The sequence below is a fragment of the Cheilinus undulatus genome, linkage group 4, assembly GCF_018320785.1.
Source record: "Cheilinus undulatus linkage group 4, ASM1832078v1, whole genome shotgun sequence".
NCBI classification, from domain to species: domain Eukaryota; kingdom Metazoa; phylum Chordata; class Actinopteri; order Labriformes; family Labridae; genus Cheilinus; species Cheilinus undulatus.
In genome coordinates, this window is record NC_054868.1 from 11,350,940 (window position 1) to 11,373,522 (window position 22,583).

At 40.2% G+C, this 22,583-nt stretch overlaps 1 protein-coding gene across 1 annotated transcript; it reads right to left on the reverse strand.

Annotated features, from left to right (window-relative positions):
- Positions 1-1,732: 1,732 nt before the first annotated feature.
- On the reverse strand, positions 1,733-22,583 carry card14 (caspase recruitment domain family, member 14). Its single transcript, XM_041786354.1, has 20 exons — positions 22,370-22,583; positions 21,845-21,982; positions 21,441-21,766; positions 19,503-19,649; positions 19,291-19,410; positions 18,911-19,036; positions 16,047-16,196; positions 15,832-15,954; positions 13,402-13,502; positions 11,306-11,361; positions 11,085-11,145; positions 8,808-9,024; positions 8,593-8,719; positions 7,277-7,517; positions 7,070-7,133; positions 6,850-6,970; positions 6,571-6,735; positions 5,957-6,069; positions 3,710-3,825; positions 1,733-1,940 (listed from the first exon to the last, which is right to left on the reverse strand). Exons 1-20 carry the CDS (start codon positions 22,581-22,583, stop codon positions 1,733-1,735), a joined length of 2,934 nt encoding a protein of 977 aa, XP_041642288.1.

Below are 22,583 nucleotides of genomic sequence, written 5' to 3' on the forward strand. Positions count from 1 at the left end.
CTGTTTTACTGTAAAATTGGTGAATTTCAATGTCTGGTCAGTTTTTCAACTAATTTATCTCCTTTTCTTGCAATGTATCAAGCTACTTTTCCCTTGATAATGAAGAAATTTCTCAAGATATCTGCAAAATTGGCAAAAAATTTAGCATAATGATGGCATTATGATGTTTTAAGATAGATATTAATTAGACTAATCATTTCTGTGTTGCTTTTTATTTTGTATCATGAAACAGTCTCTTTTTCATGTTTAATACACCTAGGTCTGTACCAACTATCACAGGTAGTTCTCACACCAGCAGGGGCAAACTGTACGCTTCACTACAGTCAGCTTTTAAGTAATAAATGAAGCATTATGCCTATACATTTGTGACTTTATGTTCCTGCTATACAGATAAACCGACCCTGTACTGAACTGTGACCCAAAAACCAAGATACAAACCAAACTGAACCGTTACACTCCTATAGACTACTGATTTGTTATGCTTTGTTACCGGACTATTTAGTTAAAAGTTTGCCATGGTCCTTTAAGTCAATAATAAGGACCAGACAATCAGCAGGGTGCAATTTGGCAATTATTATTTCTGGTTATATTGAAATGATGATTCTGATAAGGTGACGTGTAGCATCACGGGCGGGATGGGGCATGGATAACACCAGAAGAGGCGTCTGCTATGCCATAACTTTGGGAGGACGTTGATGGTAACACCAGATTCAGTAAAATTGTCTTGAGAAGCTGAAATTAAATTTAATTAAAATGAACAGCAGTCATGACTAAGCATACATATTACACTTTATGGCCAGTATTGCTTTAATTGCAAAGAAAACAGCTTTGACTGAGGCTATCATGTAAGAGACACAGTTTTAATAATATATTACACTAAGAACTTCAAAAAGTAAAGTCTCTAGAGAGTTTCAAGCAATGCATGCTGGGAAGTCTTTCAATATGCTCATGAAGTTCCTTTAAAACTACAGAGAGAAGTATAAATCACACTAAAAACCATCAGAGAATATTCTGACACAATCCAGAGATATCTAATTTTTATAGGTGAAAAAAAGCAGATGAAAAACAAAAGGAATTTTGAAAGTTTAATATCTACATCAATGTGTTTTAGTGAGCACCTCACACCAGAATTTTTAAACAAATGCCTCTAAAAGAGAGGCAGCACAGTGTAGAAAATATTTCTTGGTACATTGCTAAGTGTTACAAATATCATATATACATTTGAACCTGCATTGTGTAACTGTGCTGATACCAAGACTAAATACTTGTACTCATAAAACATTGTAGATACTGTACTCTGCATCATTTTACAGCACCTAAAGTTTTAGCCTCTTAGTAGTTGAGTAGGTAGGCAGAGTCAGTAGAGCAGACTAGAAACAATACAATAATAGATCATCAAGATGAGGGGTGATGAAAATAAAACTTTCAAAATAATTTTAAGAACTGTAAAGGTATTTTTCAGTAGTCATGTTTGTATTGTTTATAGGTGAGTACTCAAATGTAAGAACTTAACTTGTTGCACCCCTAGCTTTAAATATAGTAAATAACTCATTATGAGAGTTCTTCCTTCAGTAAGTTACCAATAAGTATCATAGATACATACACATGTTTACAAAAATGTTTTCTTGTAAAGCCTGTTTGTACTCAGTTAAAATATTGTCACCACCAAACCACATTAATAAGCAGCCCTTTTCTGAATTTTTCTAGTGTCTTTTCTGTCCTTTCTGCTGCTTCACCACAGGTCGGGCTCCACCCAGACAATCTTTTTCTGCTCCTCCCAGATGATGGTGCGCAGGCTGGTCAGTAGGGAGGCCTGGTCACACCAGGAGTCTGGAGGAACGCTGTGATACAGACACGGCAGCTTGTCTAGCAGCGGCTCTTCATTCCTCGAACACATAAGCAGCTGCTCCTCCGACTGGCTGTAGCGATGCAGCTTTGTTCTAGAGGGAGTGAAAGACATCTTATTAGAGATTTATTGGGATCTAGTTCTTTTGTCTGATGTTGGTTCAGGAAGTCCAAATATGGAAATTCTGAGATAAAATCAGTTTATTTCCCTTCAGCCAAACATGAGTTTGACCTCACTAAATGAAAAAGCATCAGGTTTTGGTCAGAGGAACAGTCTTCTTTCTATCTGTTCTCTCTGGAGCTAACAACTGTGCAAAATTTGAATATTCCAGAAGACAAAACCAGTTTTTCCAGTGACGCACCAAAACACTAAGCAGCTGCAGGACGGCATCACATTTAATTTTTCTGTTGTGCTGCTGTCAAACTGCTCAAGCCCTGTGTGGATAAAGGTCTGTTCTTTGACTTGGCCACTCCAGAACATTAACCTTGTTGTCTCTAAACCATTTCTGTGTAGCTTTCACTGTATATTTCAGGTCGTTGTCTTACTGGTAAATAAATCTTCTCCCAAGCTGTAGTGCTCTTGCAAACTATATAAGATTGTCCTCCAGGATTTCCTATATGTTGCCACATCCATTTTACCCTCTACCTTTGCAAGCCTTCCAGGGCCATCTGCCAAGAGGCATTCCTATAGCATGATGCCACCACCACTGTGCCTCACAGTGGGGATGCTGTGTTTGTGGTGATGTGCAGTGTTTGGTACCCGTCAAACATAGCGTGTTGTGTGGTAGCCAAAAAGCACCACTTTGGTCTCATCAGATCAGAGAACTTTCTACCACTCAACCATGGAGTCTCCCACATGCTGTTTGACAAACTCTAGTTGAGATTCAATCGGAGTTTTCTTCAACAGTGGCTCTCTCTTTGTCACTCTCCCATAACGCTTTGACTGGTAAAGAACCTGGGTAACAGTTGTTGTATAAAGAGTCTCTCCAGTTTCAGCTGCTGAAACTTGTAACTCCTTCAGAGTAGTCATAGGCATCTTGGTGGCCCCTCTTATTGGTCTCCTTCTTCCTTGGTCACTCAGTTTGTAAGGACAGCCTGATCTAGGCAGATTTACACATGTGCCACATTCCTTCCATTCTTTGATGATGGATTTAACCGGACTCCAGGGAATGTTCAGTGCCTTGGAAATGTTCTTGTGTCCATCCCCTGACTTATAATTTTCAGTATCCTTTTCTCTGAGTTGCTCGGAGTGTTCCTTTGTCTTCATGGTGTAATGGTAGCCAAGAATACTGATTGACAAGTGACTGAGTAGTCACTAATTGTGAGTCTACTTGTACCAATTAGCTGGACCTCTGTTAAATTCGGTCAGTCACTTTATAGGTGGTGATTATTTATCGGCCACTTAATTTACCTTACAAATTTTTTGTTTAATTGACATTACTTTGTAGAATTCTATTTCCACTTTGATGTTAAAGAGGTTTTTTTAAAATTATAAAAGGCCAAATTATATTGACCATGATTAAGCTATAAAATCAATAAAAGGGTTAAAAATCCATAGAGGTGAATACTTTTTTATAGGCACTGTAGATATACAATGTACATGAGTAACGGTACGTGGCCACTTATTTAACATATACAGTTTGTTTAACTTTGTTGTTGAATTTCTATGTGGAAAGTTTATTTCATTTTATGGACAAAATTAATCAGCCTCTGTAGTGGTGAAACAATGTCATATATCAGCTGAGTCATTGATTTCACTTGGCTGCATGTTCCCCATGACTGAGATGATCTAACTCTGATGTCAGCATCATGTGAAATACAGTGAGCTTTGTCAGGGTTTCTTTAAAGGAGAGGGAACGTTTACCTTAATTTGCGTGCACTGCGAGCAGATTGACCAATGAAGATGATGATAGGAAAGATCTGTGCCCTGTGCAGCCGACGCACACAGTCCAGCCCCAGTGGCAGCACACAGTGGATTCCCTGTGAAATGAGAAGAATGAAGAGAAAAGAGTTTATTAAAAAAGGACTATTCAGTTTGTTTTTATATGCAGAAGCAAAAGTAAAGCTAACGGGAATGCCATCAGTTGTGAAAAGCTTCAATCTTAAATCAGTGTGATGTAATAATTTTTTTATTTTTGTCTTGAGAATGATACAGAGATAAAAGGATCTATTTTAATCTTGCATGGTTCAAGATAGTGGTAGGCCTTAAACCAGACTGTGATTAGTAGAAATACACATCAGCTGAAACTACCTCCAGACTGAGTGTTCTTCATACAGATCAAAGTAAGTGGTTTCTGAAAAATGAACTCCTTGCCTGTCAACGTCGTTCAAAAAAGCTCGGCCAATTCAAGAAAAGATTTAAAGCAAACCTAATTGGTGTTCATTGCCACCATGTTAAAACTAAGCAAAACAAACACCGTATAAACCAAATACCATGTTTATAACGTACACTGTCTGTATTGTTGATTTGTAGTTGACTGGTGTCCTGACATTCTGACTTCATGAAGGTTACAGTGGATACAAGTTTATTTATATTTTATGTAGGACTACGTCTATGCATTAGGTAAAAAAAAAAAAAACTGTAAAAAGTATTCAGCTACTTGGATTTTTATCATTTTATTGATTTTATAGATCAGTAATGGTAAATATAATCTAACTTTTTGACACAGAAATTTTACAAAAATAAACACTTTCATGTCAAAGTGAAGACAGATTTCTACAAAGTGATGCCAATCAAACAAAAATATATAAGATAAAATAAGTAACTGCATAAATATTCACCCCCTTTAAAGCCACTAACCTCATACAACAGAGGTCTTGCCAACTGGTGCTAGTAGTCTCACAGTTAGTAAAATGGGGATCACCTGGGTGCAGTGAAGGTGTCTCAAGTTACTGTATTATAGGGACACGTGTATGGAAGGTTCAGTCACTGGTTAATCAGTATTCCTGGCTACCATTACACCATGAAGACAAAGGAACACTCCAAGCAACTCAGAGAAAAGGATAACTTGAAAATTATAAGTCAGGGGATGGATACAAGAACATTTCCAAGGCACTGAACATTCCCTGGAGTCCAGTTAAATCCATCATCAAGGAATGGAAGGAATATGGCACATGTGTAAATCTGCCTAGATGAGGCCATCCTCACAAATTGAGTGACGGTGCAAGAAGGAGACTGGTGAGAGTGGCCATAAAGACACCTATGAATACTCTGAAGGAGTTACAAGCTTCAGCAGCTGAGATGGGAGAGACTCTGCAGACAACAACTGTTGCCCAGTTGATTAAATCTCAACTAGAGTTTGCATGAGGGAGATTCAACGGTCGAGTGAAAGAAAGTTGATTAGTCTGATGAGACCAAAAATTGTGCTTTTTGGCCATCAGACAAGATGCTATGTTTGGCGGAAACCAAACACTGCACATCACCACAAACACACCATCCCCATTGTGAAGCATCATGCTGTGGGAATGCTTCTTGGCAACGGGCCCTGGAAGGCTTGTACAGGTAGAGGGTAAAAAGAATGCACCAAATAGAGGAAAATCCTGGAGGTTAATCTTATACAGTCTACAAGAGGACTGTTGCTTGGGAGAAAATTTATTTTCCAGCAAGACAATGACCTGAAACATACAGCCAAAGCCCAGACCTCAGGCCAATAGAGATTTTGTGGTTGGACTTGAAAAGAGCTTGCCCAGTTTTGCAAAGAAGAACAGAGTAAAATTGCAGTGTCCAGATGTCCAAATCTGATTAAGACCTATCCACACAGCATCAGTGCTGTGATTGCAGCCAAAGGTGACTCTACTAAATACTGACTTAGAGTGGGTGAATATTTATGCAGTCACTTACTTTACTTACATATTTTTATTGAATTAACATTACTTTGTAGAAATGGTTTCTCTTTGACATTAAAGACTTTTTTTTTGTCAAAAAAGCCAAATTATATTGGCCATGACTGATTTATAAAAATCAATGAAAGGATAAAACATCTAAGGGAGTGAATCCCTTTCAAAGGCACTGTATCCAGCCTTTTTAATGACACAGTTAACTAAGCCCTTTCCTTCCGTTTTTGGACCATCAGTCCACCAAGTCCAAAGCATACATTTTGAACGTTCTGACCTTCTTCATGACTTTCTCTACACTCTGTAGGGTGTAGTGTCTCCCCTGTTCACACTCTTCCAGGATCTCAGACTTCTGCAGACGGGCTGCATGCTCACTGGAGCTCAGCATCTCTGTTTAGAGGAAGGGAAAAGAGAGAGAGTCTAGTAGGTAAGACATGAGGTGATAACAGAATTCCTTACGACTGTCATGCATTTATGTGCATTTTAATAAATACATTAAAAACTACAACATGGTTATTGCATTTTTACCTCTAAAGCCTCATTTGAGCTCATAATTGTTTGTCTTTTCTGCCTTATTATATTTGTCTTTGTTAAAAACACACTCCCCAGCAAAGAATATCAAACCTTCATTTCACCTTCCTTTGTCTAGTACAGGTCAGTGTTTACTGTCTTTATAGCCTCTATCATTTTTATTACTGTTTATACACAGAGTTTATATCCTTGTAATTATACACACACGTGCTCTGTTAATCAAAACAGATGTACTCATTTTTGGTTAAGTGCCTAAAGAAAAGTCTTTAATAGCATAGGCTTCAGCAGAAACATGCTGCAGATGTCAAATATGAATGTACAGGCTGTCATTTTGTAAAATAACAGCACTACATTTCTTACCAGGCTCACAAAGTTCGAAGCCCTGCCACCCTGCCAGCTTCTTGTCTAGGATGCGGCCCAGTACTGTGGGTAGCAGCAGGACAGGCCTGCAGATGGGTGGGAAGTGGGGCGTGACCAGGGTGTAGGGCATGAGTGACATAAAAGTTTTAGAAGCTGAGGGATCTCCTTCAGTGAGAGAAAGGCAAGTTGAAAAATCATTAGAAGTCTTCATCAAACATCCGAGCAGACACTGGTTGCATATTTTGTTTTACAGTTTTTGAATGTGCAGCTGTGCAATACCTGAGTCAGTACTTAAGGTGTTTTCATTCTCCACACTGACCCACAGTGGGTTCCTGCCCTGCCGCCCGGTGCTGACGATCCTCACTGCCTTCTCCTTTTTCTGTGACACCACACGGCAAGTCTTGTCCCAAAGAGAGACGTTCTAAAGAAGTCCCCAGTGACATTTTAAAATAGGGCAGTGACAACATGAAAGAGCTCAACAGTTGGCAGTATTTCTTACCTTGACAGACTTCTTTGTTTGAAAGCTCATTTCTTCAATTGCATGGATCAGAAGTCTCTGTGCCCTGTGCCATCAGAAAGACGTTTGAAATTCCAAGTCCTTCTGACAATGTTTTTGATTCACTTCCAAGTAATCTGATGATTTCTGGCTTCCCACCGAAACTGACTTGCTATTGACTGAAAAGATCTACTCTTAATTCAAACCAACCTGTAATAGTTTGGTACTGTTCCACTCTCGAGGTCCAGAAGCTGACAGGGAAGAACTTTACTGGCATGCCATGAGTCCTCAATGCCAGCAGGTCTTGTGTTGGTCACATGAAGGATATCATTGCAGGACACAGCAAGGGATCCGTTTGGGCCAGCAGGGAAGGACATGTTGACGCGTACATAAAAGGAGTCTCCTGATGATGTCTCGCTGCTCTGGAGCAGCTGCAGCAGTACCTCATAGTCTGAAAAGGCAGAGGACACTAATGCTACTCTTGCTGCACACTGTTACTCAGACCAGGGCTTCTTAGGTTGGGAACTGCTGACGTAGACTGTAGTTATATTACAGCAATATCCCTGTGCATTTTGGATTCAATGACATACAGTGCTGTATCGATAATGTCCTTGCAGTAGTTACTCAACCACTATAAAAGTAATTGCCCTTTTTGAAGGGTCATAAAAATATCATGCTGTTTTTTTTTTTTTTTTTTGGTTCTTGCTTATTCTTTAAATAATACTACCCATAAACACCCTCACTAGTATAGCAGGTTGATCAACATTTTATCATGATGTGTTTAAACCAGTCACACCTCACACAGAGGTGTGTGCCTTTTGATATGTAGTCCAATCAGTTTAATTTACCAAAGGTTGACTCCAGTCAAGGTGTAGAAACATCTCAGCAAAGATCAAGAGAAATGGGAGGAATATAAATAGTTTTGTCAGTGTAATATTTCAGTTTTTGGATTCTTTTATGGATTAAAAAAAATTTCAAATATCCCAGCTGTCATTGGGCAAGAGGCAGGGTACACCCTGGACTGGTTGCAAGTCAATCACATGGCTGGCATATAGAGACAGACAACCAGACACACTCACACTCACACCTATGGCCAATGCAGAGTCACCAATTAATCTATAGAGCATGTTTTTGGTGGTGGGAGGAAGCTGGAGTACCTGGAGAGAGCCCTGGCATGCACGGGGAGAACATGCAAACTCCACACAGAAAGGCCCTGGCCAAGAAGTGAACCAGGGACCTTCTTGCTGTGAGGCAACAGTGCAAACCCCTGAGTGTAGATTAATGAGAATTAAAAGATTTTTATCAACTGTAGCTTCAGACTGCAGCATAACAAGACTGAAAAAATTGAAAGGGGTCTGAATGCTTTTTCTGAATGTGCTGTACATAGCCCCAATCCAACCTTACTAGATTCTTCATGAGTAATGTTGATTTTGTCATTTCATTAATGTTTTAAAATGAAAATAAATTCCTGGGTTGGGAGTACCACACCAGGTAAAACATTTTTTGTGTCATTCTCTTCAACATACCGTCCTGCCTGGGCCGAAGGGAAAGGTGACAAAAGCCTGTGACCTGGCCAAGAGCCCACATAGCCTCCTCTAGAGTGGAATCCTCCAGCACCATCCTAAGAGCCCTCTGGTTCTGTTCATACTTCACCTGCAGAACAACAAAGTCATGTTAGATGTCTTCACAGCAGGCAGAAGGATTGGATTACTGGAGTGATCAGAAACACACTGAGACCAACCTCAACTATCTGTGCCCCAGGACTAATGCCCACAGTATTGGCAGTGCTACCCTCTGTCACTTGGTGCACAAACACCCCGGTCTTATTGCCTCCTACAACGGACAGCTGGCTGAGCAGCGCCTCACCCTGGAAAGAGATGGTGAGAACTCTGCCATTCAACCGAAGTGCTTTTGGACGTGAACGCATGAGGAAAGGAGGGGCTGAGTCTCTGGACAGGCTGGTGAGGGAATAATGAAGGGAGAGAGAAAAGACGTCACACTAATACAGTGATGATTTCAAATGTGTTGGCTGCAGATCGCTCTTTAGTCAAGAAGGCACTGCAGGCAGACAAGGTAAACTATAATAAAATTACACTCCATTATCATACTTTCTCTTCAAACTTGAAACTTACTATATCCCCTTTTTGCTGCCTATTAAACTGTCTTTATGTGTGATTGATAGTAGGCAATGCTAGTCTTAATGTGAGTTGAATGGCAGCTGCAGACATGTCAAGGACATTCTGTTTAGCAACAAGAGTTTTTCATTAACATCCTGATGAATAACAAATTCAGCCTAGAAGACTAAAACATTAGACGTGCTGGATGTCTGACATTCTGTAGATATTCACAGTCTCCCAAAGAAACAAAAGTTCTGACTTTGGGGAATGAACTTCTTTTTTGTATTGCAGGCAGCAGGTGAAAGATGTTTTGATTCAGTACAGGTTTTGACAACTTTTGGATGCATTTCCACTTTTATTTTTAAATACAACTTAATATTTTTAGAAGCAATAAAATTTCCATCAGTATCAGATGTACTTTTTGTTCAGTACCTTTAAAAAATGGTAACTAAGGAACTAGTATGGTGACAAATAAAGTAAAATGCTGATAAAATAATATTTAAGGCACAGCTCCATGCTTACATTGGCATTTTTGAGAGTAGGTGTGGCTAGTTATCTCAGGGTCTTGTTCACGAGTGAGGGGAGAATGGAGTAGGAGATCAACAGGTAGATCGGTTTGGCATCAGTGGTGATGCAGTCTCTGCATCAGTCTGTCGTCGTGAAGAAAGAGCTGAGTCAAAAGGCGAAGCTCTTGATTTACCGGTCGAACTATATTCCTATGCGCTCACCTATGGTCATGAGCTGTGGGTAGTGACCAAAAGAACGAGATCACAGACACAGGTGGCTGAAATGAGTTTCCTCCGCAGGGTGTCTGGGCTCTCCCTTAGAAATAGGGTGAGAAGCTCAGCCATCCGGGAGGGACTCGGAGTAGAGCCGCTGCGCCTCCGCATCAAGAGGAGCCAGATGAGGTGGCTCGAGCCTACCTAGTGAGGGTTTTTCCGGGCAGGTCCCACTGGGAGGAGGCCCGGGGGAAGACCCAGGACACGCTGGAGAGACTATGTTGCTCGGCTGGCCTGGGAATGCCTTGGGATATTCTGGGAAGAGCTGGACGAAGTGGCCGGGGAGGGGGAAGTCTGGGCTTCCCTGCTTAGGCTGCTCCCCCCGCGACCTGACCTCGGATAAGTGGAAGAAGATGGATGAATGGATGGATGGTGTGGATAGTTATCTCAAAGCTGTGCACTTGCAAAGCAGATGGATCAGCAAGATTCCAAATCTATCAGGCAGATCCATCTTGCAAATCCCCAATCTACATTTGTGCGAGGTATGAAAACAAACTGGACCAGTTAGGGTCATTTGAGGAGAACGAGGTAGCAAGCGGCGGGGTTTAGTTTGACTGGAAACCAACAGTAATGGCTGCTGCCTGGGTAGTGTTTGCTTGAATGTAGCTATAGTGTAGCAACAGTTTTCTTAGAACCTGACCACATTACTTTAGCGCAGAGCAGCACTGAAAGCTTTTCATGACAGACATATGTTTTCGTTCTTCTGTCGACCTGTTTTTGAATGATTTCAATCCACAATCAGGCTCCACCATTGGAATTTTAAGCAATACTGAAGAAATCCCTTCTTTTAATGGCCTTATTTCCGATTTTTCTTTACTGGAATTAAAATCAGAACTCTGAAAATGTCTTTGCCCAGCTTTTTGATTGCAAACTAAAAGATTTACAGAATCTTCTCACCAAACTGGTAGTTTATTCAGAGTTAGTACATGAGCTGTGATGAATGTGCCATATTATCTTTTATATCCTTTGTGCTTCCTATGAATATTTCCCCTTGGGGGTGTGCCTGGCCTTTAAGACACGCCCTTTTACACATAATCTGGTCAACTGAAGAGTGCCATTCAAAACACTTAGAAATGTGAAAACACTTATTTATAACAATGTTGTTTTAGTGGATAGACTCACCCATCAGGACTGGAAACATTAGCAGAGAAAAGCTTTGGTGTGTGCTCATCTTCACTCCCAACTAAACAAAGAAGAGACTGTGTAATGATTTGGCATGAAGCTTGTTTTCTGAAAATGATGTGCCAGAGTTAATGTGTCACTTTACAGCCCTGGCAAAGGCTCAACGGTGAAAAAATGCAAATAAAGGCCATGCCAAACGCCAATGTGTTTTCAGGACATACCATTGGGGATTAACACAAAGCTGTCCATGAGAGAATCAGTGTCGGCAGTGTCCAAGCTACAAGAGAAAAAGGAGATAACAGCACATTAACCACCTGTTTTTTTAGCTTTACATAAGGCTTACTCAAATGAAGAACTAAGCTATGTGTTACATCACTTGCTGCCATTCTTTGACTGAGCAGGTTTGGTGGGTACAGATTATTAAAGCCTGGTATGACAGGTCTGAATTCATTGTTGAACATTACAATACAAAAGTCACTTTGAGCAGCTATAAAAACACCCTGTTCTCTTGCTGTGCAACACCCTCTATTCACAGCTTTCACCTCTTCTAAAACTTCTTCTTGATCATACTTCTTCGCATCTTCTATGTGTGATTTCATCCTTAAACTCTTCCCATACTGTATTGGAAGGGTATTGCTCATACTGAAACTAGAACCATCATGCCACCGGAGAGGAATGGAGAGGTCAGTCACATATTTACAGCATTCTTCCAGGAGGGTCTACTGCTTATGCTCTCAAACATAAAATAATAATAATAATAATAATTAAAAATAAAAATAAAAAAATAATAATGTTAATAATAATCTGGCCATTTTGTTACATGATGAATTTCCATGAACCAACAAATACCTCTAATGTAATGAGATAAAATTAAACTGAGATGAAAAGGCTGAGAATTGATTAATGGAAGTGAACTGGGTTTGTGTAAAATAATAAATGGACTTGAGCTTTTATAGTGCTTTCATACTGTAGGTCACACCTATCATTTACAAGGAGGAATAAACATCAGTAGTAGGTAATTCTACTGACACGTATCCATACACATTCACACACCACCAATGCAGGAGTTAAGTATTTTACCTAAGGACACATCAACATATGACTGTGGCAGCTACTTTGAACCCGAGGCCTTTACAAGACAACTGACTCTAGCCACAGGCGCCATCACTCAGTGGTGGTGGGAAGTAAAAATGTATGAAAATTTCTGCCAAGGAATGGATTTTTTGCAACACCACCATCACCATTTTAAATGCATGCTTAGTGTTGCAGTGCACACAATGAATGCCACGGTTGGTGTGACAGAGTGATACGTGACAGACAACAGATCAGTCTGAGTCCAGTCATCAGCGTGTTTTGCTCTAACATAATGAGCAGCTGGGTAACTGAATATCACGACCCTTGTGGTTGTAATTAAGCAAGGTAAACAGGTCAACTGCAAAATCAAAGTTAAATGTCTGTAATAGCAGCAACACACAGTAAGTATGCTCACTGAACCCAATGCTGCAGTGGTTCATCCTTCAACAGCGTAAACAACTGCTCAAAGATGTGTGTGATGGTGTGTTCCATTTAATCTCAGGACTCAGAAGTGTGCGTCATCAAAAATGTGCCCTACACTCAGAATTATGACTCTTAAAGCAACTTCAGCACCCCAACTTATGAAGTTGTTGCAAATGCACCGCATTCAACTTAGTTGTGATGTCATCCTCTGCTCTGACATCTGACTTTTGAACTAAGTTGACTCATGGCTCGCTTATTTTAAAGTCCATAATGAAAACAAGGCTGTGGCTTTACAATGTTACAGTGTCTTTTAGCAGATGCTTTTGTCCAAAGTGTGGAACATCTGAGAGATAAACAGTGTTGATGTTGTCAAAGATCTTGGCCAAGTGTCCACATTGGATGCTGCCCTGACCAGGATTTCAACCTAAATATAGTGCACCAAAGACAGCAGCATAAACCACTGAGCCATCCAAACACCAGGTAGGAGGGAGGGGGCACAGTAAGGGCTACATTTGAGCACAAATCTTCTTCTTTGGTTAAAGCCTGCTGAGCAGGAAAACAAACACTGCAAACTACTGACTGAAACTTCATGAAACCCAATTTTTTTGGTTTTATGTGTTTCATCTGAATTCACTCCACACCAGAGTAAATGTCATTGGTTTTATATATTCATTATGAATAAAGGTTGAACTATGTTCTTTTAATACTTCTGATTTTGATGAATTTCTTGTGTGGATTTGTCATTTGAGACTGGATATTATACTTTAAAAGCATGAAGGCAGCAGCACATGCTATTCTACTGACACAGAAACACACGGACCTGCTGTCAGCATATAAGATCTCCTCCCTTCTGCGAAGAGACTCTGGACCGGGCGGCTCAGCATTATTTGACCGTATACTACTCGCTGTAGGATCTTCACACTGCAAACACAACGATAACCACGTTATATAGATACCAGTACACATTCTCTTAGTACATATAAAATTATCAGTAAGAATACAAATAAAATGGCTATAAAAGCTAGTATCAGTGTACTGTAAAGAAAGGTTTTATTGAATCTTGTGCTTTCCATTTCAGTATAACTAGAATGCATATCCAAGTGCATTAGGGCCAAAATAATTCATTTCATTTGCAGTTTTATATTAAAGACTAAATTCTGAAGTCTAGAATTCAAAGCCAGTCTAAGAATAAAGTTGACGTTTAGCTTTAAGTGATAGGTAAAAGATATTATAACTTAACCTCCTAAGACCCTGCATGCACATGTGAGGACATTTCATTTTGGCTTTCAAAACAGTAATTTTTTTCGGAATTTTTAATATAATTGTTCAGAATGTCCATTGAAGTTTAAGTAATCTACTTGGAATGTTGGGAAAATTGGCTGTTTGTATAGTTTTAAGAATTTGCTTGGAAATTTTGAAGTATTTTCAGGGAAATATCAGGGATATGTTTTCATAATTTAGAATAAGAAGTTTAAGGAGGCAACCGTCCTCCACTTCGCATTGGACGGTTCACACCTCCGCGTCGTCCATTAATCCCTGATAATTGGATACCTCGTCGGGCATTAACCCTTACATAAATATATGAGTAATGATCTCAAAAAATATATTTCCACTACTTAAAAACTTTGACGTAACCAGTTTCAACAAAAAATTGGGGTATTTTTAACCCCTCTGGGTTTTACAGTGTGCTGCAGGTATTAGTGTTGCAAGACACTTTTGCATCCTGAGTGATGTTACCCACTAAGTTAGTGACTTTCTCCCTATGGAAGTGGTTGTGACCTTTACATGATAAGTGTGCTTATTCAACAAGGGAGCCCATCCAAGGTCAGAGTTCACCTGTCTGTCTCTTTCTCATGTTTAGCCACTCAGGCTTCTAATAATACCACGGCTGTACCTCATTTGAATTGAAAAAAGAGCACAAAATGTTATTGTGTCAAGGCACTTAATTAAGAATGCACACATAGTATTCCTTATGTAAAAATAAAGAGTAAATATTACTCAGTTTCCTAAAGTAGTAAGTTTTGGAATCTAATTAGAAATTTTGAGTTTAAATTTACTCAATTTATTTGAGTATATCACCGTTGTTTATTTACTCAAAATATTGGGTAAAATTGACATAATTAAATTGAGTGCAATCATAACCTCAATATCATTGAGTAGATTTTACATGTTGGTTTTTATGACAGTGAGGGAAGCTGGACAAAGAGTACAACCCAGTCACAGCAGATTCTCTGTAGCCACCATAATCAGGGCATTTAGAGAGGAGAACAGGTAACTGCTGAATAGATGACCATGCATAGATATTTCCATCACTACTTTTACTGCATGTATATTTTTGTGGCTACATGTTCCATGTTTGCAGAATTGCTAGACTGCCTCCTGAAGGTGGACGACCTCCTATATTCTCCCATCAGCAACATTCTCTGTCATCATGGAAACTGGCCTTGAAAATAATGCCATTTCAGAAGATAATGCAAAGTTTTGAGGAATCAACAGTGTCAGCCTTACTCCTACTGACTGTGTCCTCCAGTGCAACAGGATTTGCACGAAGCAAATCCAAACATTACTCTTTGAACGCAACTCAGAAAGGGTCGAAAAGTTCTGGTATGTGCAAGTAAGTGAATATTCAAGCACATTTGGGCTGATGGTCTACAGTACTATTAGTGTATTGCACACTGCATACTGTCAAGCTCTTCTAAAGTGTATGTAAATAAGGTAAAATACAAAATGTATGTAAAACAGGAGGGCCTGTCTTTATGCAACAATAACGATCCTTTTTCTTACATATGTAGTCTTTGAGAAGAAGAGGTTTTGTAAAAAAATATCTTGAAAACTGGGATTTGTGTTCAATTTTTGGAGAAAAGGGAGGGAGAGTTTAAAAAATGTGTTTTAGCAATCCTGAAAACTGTATGTTATCGATGAGGAACAAACACATTTAATGAAGAGTTCATCAGCATCTATCAGTAGGTCAACTAATGCTTTACTGGCAGTTTGTTCCTGAGTTGCTCCCTGCTAATTGCTATTCCTTATCAATGAACCGTGCCAATTCTAGTGTAGATAAAGTAGCCGTTAGTTACTCCTTCATTCCATGGTTAAGTAACTGTTACTTTTTGTTTACCTCTATGTAAAGTGTTTATTCAAATTGGTGATAAAACTGATGTCAGCTTTTCATAACTGATGGGGGTTAATTTTGATAAAGCATCATTCAAAATCCATCCAAATTAAAAACTGTACATAAAAACACACAGACCTCTGGATTGCAGGCACTCATGGACATAGGTCTCACTGCATCCATTCGGCATAGTCTACGTCTCGGTCTGACTGGGGAATCTTCAAAGCTGGATCCTGGGCTCCCCCATTCGGTCTCAGTTTCCTTTAACAAATACACTCATTAGTATTTTAAGATTACAATTCTTGTATGCGTTTTTAAGTTTCGTGTTGCTCTGTGCTTATGTTGGAAATTACATCACAACTCTGCTGTTGTTCACTAGGACTGCGGTTGGCCTCCAGGCATAAGACGCGCTCCTGGAGCTCCACTAACTGACACCTCAGGGTGTCCTTCTCAGCCAGGACGCGGGCGATCATTGCCTGGGCCTCATTTCTCGACAGGTATGCCTACAATCAACAGAGCAGTTTCTGATTACTTAACACCATGAGGTACTCTATTACAGTGAGTACAGGTCTGTATAAACCACAACGTCATAACAAAAACAATAATTAACTTGTCATAATTCATCTTTCACTCAAAACCTAAAAAATTTATTCACAAGAGGAACTGACATACGAGTCGAGATCCCTGTGATTAAGTGCTGTGCTATGCAGGATTATGTCACTGTCGCATCTAAAATGATTTTGCAATCTTTTGATGTTTCCTTGTGAGCAAACTAACACAGGATTAAAACATGACAGAAACTTGGAGTAACAATGATGTTTTAGTCATATTCCTCCTACTGTTTATACTGCAAGAGAGATAATCTCTTTTATTGTACAAGAAAAAAAATGTTGGTCTGTCTGAGGCTTGTAGTACAATCCTTTTTGATGCCACAGCCAGAATGTATCTTTGATTTTCTTTTTGGTCATTTTGGTGCTGGTTTCCTTGTCTGATTCAGAAAATGATTTTTTGATCTAGTACCAGAATTTTCTGCCCATCTTCTTTATACAATTTTTTAAGAGTTAAGCAGCAGCTATACCATTTACTCATTCACATTCATGAAGCAGCTGAGGGAAATCATGATCCATCAATTATTACCCACCACTCAGGTATGATCTCAGCTTTGAGTTGTTGGTTTCTGCTCAGCTCCAGTGGAGCAGTTGGCAGCTATGTGACCTGTTTTTTATGTTTTTACCTCCCATGAAGTTATCATGGTGTGGGAGGACTGAGTGTTTCATTCTTCTTGGTATGAATCATATTGAGAAGTTGAGTTTAAACCCAAGTGAGAAATTAGAAACTGGATTTGAGATTAATCTTTTCTGCATGGCAGCACTAACCTGACACATCAGATGGATGTGTTTCACACATCCATCTAGTAAACCTCTCATAGGCGACATTTGGGAAAGGGCAGAGCCTTAAAAAAAAACTCAGAGGGTGATTGGATGAACGTTCTGTCTGTCACATCTTTACGGGCCAATCAGAGCAACAGAACACGTGATGTAGCCGCTACCAAAGGAGTGAACTCCATAGAGAATTGCATAACGCGAACCATGGCGACTATGGACATGTCAGTACACGACATTTGTTGTTTTTGAACAGAAAACAACTCAATGTTGTTTTTCGTTCTTTTAACAAAGAAATGTCATCAAGTTCTGATAAAACTTACGCTTTAGCAGCATCCACACTAATCTCTTCCGCCATAATTGCACCGGCCTCTTGTTGTTGCTTGCTTACGTCGAGAATCCATTGCACCTGAAAATACTGCCCTTCAATGCTGATTGGTCCTGTCACCTTCTAACCGGACCCATACAGTTCAGACGGGAGCTTTGCAAGTTGGATTTGTCAGTGAGAAACATGGTAACGGGTGAATCTATCTGCTTTGCAAGGTAATGGCAGCATCAGGTGAAATGCAATGGTGCAAACAGTAAAAGACTATTGTATTCAAGGAAAAGAAAAGTTACTCTGGTTAAAAATGACTCAAGTGGGGGCAAAAAGTAATTCATTTAAAGTTGACTCAAAGTGGTGTTTTAGTAAATGAAACCAGTCTTGGTCTTGAGACTGGTCTCAAGACCACATTTTGAAACTCTTGGTCTTGTCTCTGACTTGAGAGCATTTTTACTCGGTCTTGTCTCAGTCTCAGACTGGCCGGACTAAGGATTTTCCATCAAGATTGGTTGAGACCAGCACTGATCTGCTATTCTTCGATTTCATTAATGTGATATTAGGAGAAGAACTGCTAAAACAACAAATTGCTACACCTGCTAAAACTCCCACATCACTCCATCTTATTTCTAGTCAGAAATACCCCTGAACGCTTACTTTAGGGCCTCATTCACCTGACAAATCTAGATAAACATCTCATTTTCAGATATTTAAAATAATTCTGGACTTGTCGATGGCTTTTAAATACATACAAGGATTTATTCTTTTACAAGAAGTTAGTCAAACAAATTTGTTAAGATTTGAGATTTTTTCATGTTGTACTTTGAAAGAGTTGCAGACACCTTGTTTTTAACTGTTAAATTTATCTAAATGAAAAATAAAATCAAAGGGAGAATGCTCTGTAGCTGTTCAACCTTGTCATGGTTTTTTTAAAGTGGTTTTTTTATATTGGTCTTGGCTCGGTCTCAACCCCCAAAAGTCTTGGTCTTGTCTTGGTCTAGGGCAAGTCTTGGTATCAGATAGTGTGGTCTTGAGTACAACACTACCTCAAAGTAGTGAGTAACAACTTATACCCAAGGGGGCTGGACAGTAAACAATTGTCTTTTCCTAATGTGCAATAACAACAAGAGAATGTGAATCTCCAACCAGGTTGTTCATGTAAAAGGACACCACTATATTAAGGTGAAATGCTGCAGCTGTTTTTGGACGTAATGTGGAATCAGTCTCTTTCTGTGTGCTACTGACCACTGTTTGATTGATTAAAGTGTTTTTTTTCACTCAGAAATCAATGCTTTTAGAATGTAATGAAGTACAATCCTCCCCTAAATACTTGAGTAAAAATGTAATTATTGATTTAAAAACTACTCAAAAAGTACAGAAAACACTACTCAATTACAGTAAATGTAATTTGTTCTTATTACATTTAAGAACAGTCCAAAGCAAGTCAAATAATTTAAACCCAAGGCTTAAAAAAGACAGGGAAGTTTAAATAATGAGGTTGTGCTCAGTTCCTTGCCTGGTCTCTCTCTGTTTGAAGCTCTCTCATCTGGTTTTGGATCACTGTGCTCTTCTGCTGGTGCATGTTACAGTCCAAGGTCAGCTGCTGCACCTGGAGGCTCAAGCACTCCTTCTGATCCAAGAGCTGCATTAAAACATGCACAATATAACCACATGGCCTCCAGAACATTCTTACTTTCTCACTGTGCATGCTTTATAATAATAATAATCTGACACTTATAAAAATAACTCATAGTAGAAATGTTCTTCTGAGTAAAGTGTTTTTCACGCCATGGTACAATGGAATAATTTACGGCTTTTTACAGCATGGAAATGATGAATTTGCATGGCATTTCCTGATCCATGATGACTGAAACACTAAAAAACATGCATACACACCCCTTGTTTCTCTTTCAAAAGCTTTTCATTCTCCTCTCTGTAACACCTGAGTTGCTCTGCAAGCTCTGCCTGGCTGTCTATGGCCTCGGCCAGGTCCTGGGCCAGGATGTCCTGATGAGCCTTGTACAGACACAACACACAGACAGCAGATCAGACACAGACAAATCAGTGACTACTCCAAAGTTTTTATAGACAGCACAGATCATTCTCACTGGGTCCAGATTTGCCACTTTCGTCAGGCTCCCCACTTCCTCTTGCAGTCTTGGAGCGTCAGCCTGAGAGGCACACCTTAGTGAGCGTCGCTTCTGGAACTCAGTCTCTGTTTGTGCCTTCTGCAGCTCAATCTGCAGCTGATAGACCTGCAAAAACATAAGAACATCGTTGCTCATGGGACTCTTCATACAAATAATTCAACTTTTTAAAATAGCCACTCATACTAAGGTATGCAGAAGAGAATCTGAATGCATGCTGAAGCAAATGGCAGATTGCTACAGCTTCAGAAGATCACACCAGGTGTTTCTCCTGTGCGCTCACACAGGCTCACCTTTATTGATCAATAGAAGGTTGGAATCTAATGATCTAATTGGTTTCTAATGAATTTTACTTGAAGATTCAAATGCACTATACCCTGATAGCTCAACAAGATTATTTCACTGCTCCAAATTGCGTCGTATCCTCCCAGACCCCGAATCGTACATTTTAAACATGTTTAATATTTACGATTCTAGGTCATATAGTGCCCCTGATGGAGTACCCACAACAACCAATGACAGCGAGCAGATAAGGTAGTGTCACCAGCTGGATCATACGTAATTTCACCGCTCACATCCATAAACACAACTGTAGCTTCATTCAGGCAAGAATTTTCATCTTGAGTCTTTCCCTTGATTTATGAATTTTTGTTGCACCTGTAATGCATGCCAGCACAGCCTGGTGTGAAGCGACAGCAAGAGGATATATCGACAGAGATACGTGTTTGTTTGTTTTTCTGAAGATCACGCCATGTTGCTTGCAGGTCGGCAGGTGTGTGGTCTCCGGTGATCGTCTAGTGTGTGGCCGGCCTTAGTCATTTGTAGTTCCTATTTGATTTATCAAGTATTGATTACAAAGTTTCTAAAGTTACCTAAACTCAAGTGCATAACATTAAAACATCTTTTGTAAATGCAACACACAATATCTAGTTTACTTTACTGAGGTCAAAAAGTTATTTCTCATGAGTTTTTAAGGCAGTCTGTCGGGCATAATTTTTTAAAGTAGGTTTACTTTTACCAACAACTGCGTCACGTTCAAAGGCAACCTTTGTTTACCCTTCTGATGGTCAGTTTAGACTTCATATCAGCTTATGTCTTCTCCATGTCTGCATGCCTAAATGCACTGATTACTGCCGTGTGATTGGCTGACGAGTTAATTGTGTCAACAAGCAGCTGAACATACATCCATTTTCTATACTGCTTACCCCGTTGGGTGTCGCAGGGGGAGGCTGGAGGCTATCCCAGCTGTCCTTGGGGTGAGAGGCACTGGACTGGTCACCAGTCAATTGCAGGGCTGACATATCGAGACAGACAACCAGACATGCTCACATTCACACCTACGGCCAATTTACAGTCACCAGTTAACCTAATGAGCATGCTTTTGGTGGTGGGAGGAAGACAGAGCACCTGGCGAGAACCCAGGCATGCACGGGGAAGGCACAGAAAGGCCCTGACCAGGACTGCAACAGCATTAAATTCCTGCAGCCTGCAGTTGAACAGGTATACCTAATTAAGTGAGCAGGGAGTGAATATTAAAGGGAAGCAACCTGGAATGTCTCAGCAGTTCAGCTTATTTTTTACATTCATGCCATGATATTGCCACACTAGGTCCCCATTATAAATGTGTTGTCCCTAAGCTAAAACCCGGATCACTCAGGTTACTTCACTCCCCCAAAACACAGCTTCAAAAGCAGCCACAAAAAGCATGCGCAGTGTTTTCACAGTACAGTTGCATTATTCTCCAAATCAACAACAAGCCATGATGCCCAGATTTCAGTCCTTTGATGCTGACCTTCTTAGGATTTCTCTTGAGATCACAGCTTTGTATGTAGGGAGGAGAAAATCATTCTTTGTATGCATACATTTTCAAAGGTAATAAAAAGTCTGTGGAGAGGATACCTGCAGGTTGAGGTCATGAAGTCGCATGTTGACAGCTGATTTCTCTTCGATGGCTGCTGTGTAGCGCATGTAAACGTCACACTTCTCATCCTTCAGCTTGGTGACGTCATGTTGCAAAGAGCACAGGTGCCTCCGCAGGCGTTCGTTTTCAGACTGAAGGCATCTGGACTTCTCCTCCTGCTCCATCATCTGTCCAATCTCGGACTCCAGAGAGGCACAGCGTGCACTCAGTCTGCCAGCCTCACACCGTGCCTCCTGAAGCTCCTTCTGCATTCCTGTAACTGCCCTGACCAGATACTCTGTCAGCTCTGAGTACTTTATGAGGCCTGCAAGGAGAGCAATGCTGGTCTGGTATACAGTAGGTGAAACAAATCAAAGAAATCAAATCAAACAAAGCTACCGACCACTGAATTTTGAAGGCTCAGTGCTGGGTTTCCGTCCAGTGACTTGGGTGTACAGGGTCGGGTAGTGGATCATCAGGCTCTCAAGCAAGGCCACCGCACCGTTCCTCCCCTGGGTTCTCAGTAAGTCTAACATATAGCCTGGAAAAAGTTGAGAACAATAACATGGTATCGCATTTGAAATACAACCATTGAATTCCTCTTTAAATATGACCTGAACCAAACCAACAAGGGGACACAGCAGTTTACTCTGTTCTAATATCAGAAGTATACACTGCCTATTCATCAGACTCTACAATAATTATATGTAGACATTTGAATTTTGTGTAGAAGCAGGCCAAAACATTTTAAAATTCTAACAGGTCAAAGGCCTGAAGTGCTGCTGAATTGACCCTTCCCCTGACAGCAGACATGCCTGTGTTTGTAAATAAGAAAGGACAGATAATCTGCAGGCAAAACTACAATAGCTCCGTGGGGTTTAACTCTCTTCAAAATCCAAGAAACAACAAGAGCAGTCAGGAAACTCACTGGTTCTCATGCTGCGGTTGGTGAGGTTGTGGCAGGAGAGGATCTCATCCTCGTCCATCTCACTGAGCACCCTGGCCTGCCTCAGGTATGGGATCAAGATGCATGGCCGCACTCCAAGGGAGATCCTGTGGCGGTTGTCGTTAATCAATTCCCAAAGTTCCTCCTCACCCTTCTCTTGCAGGCCTGGGCCCTCACTTACACACTCCCCTGCCAT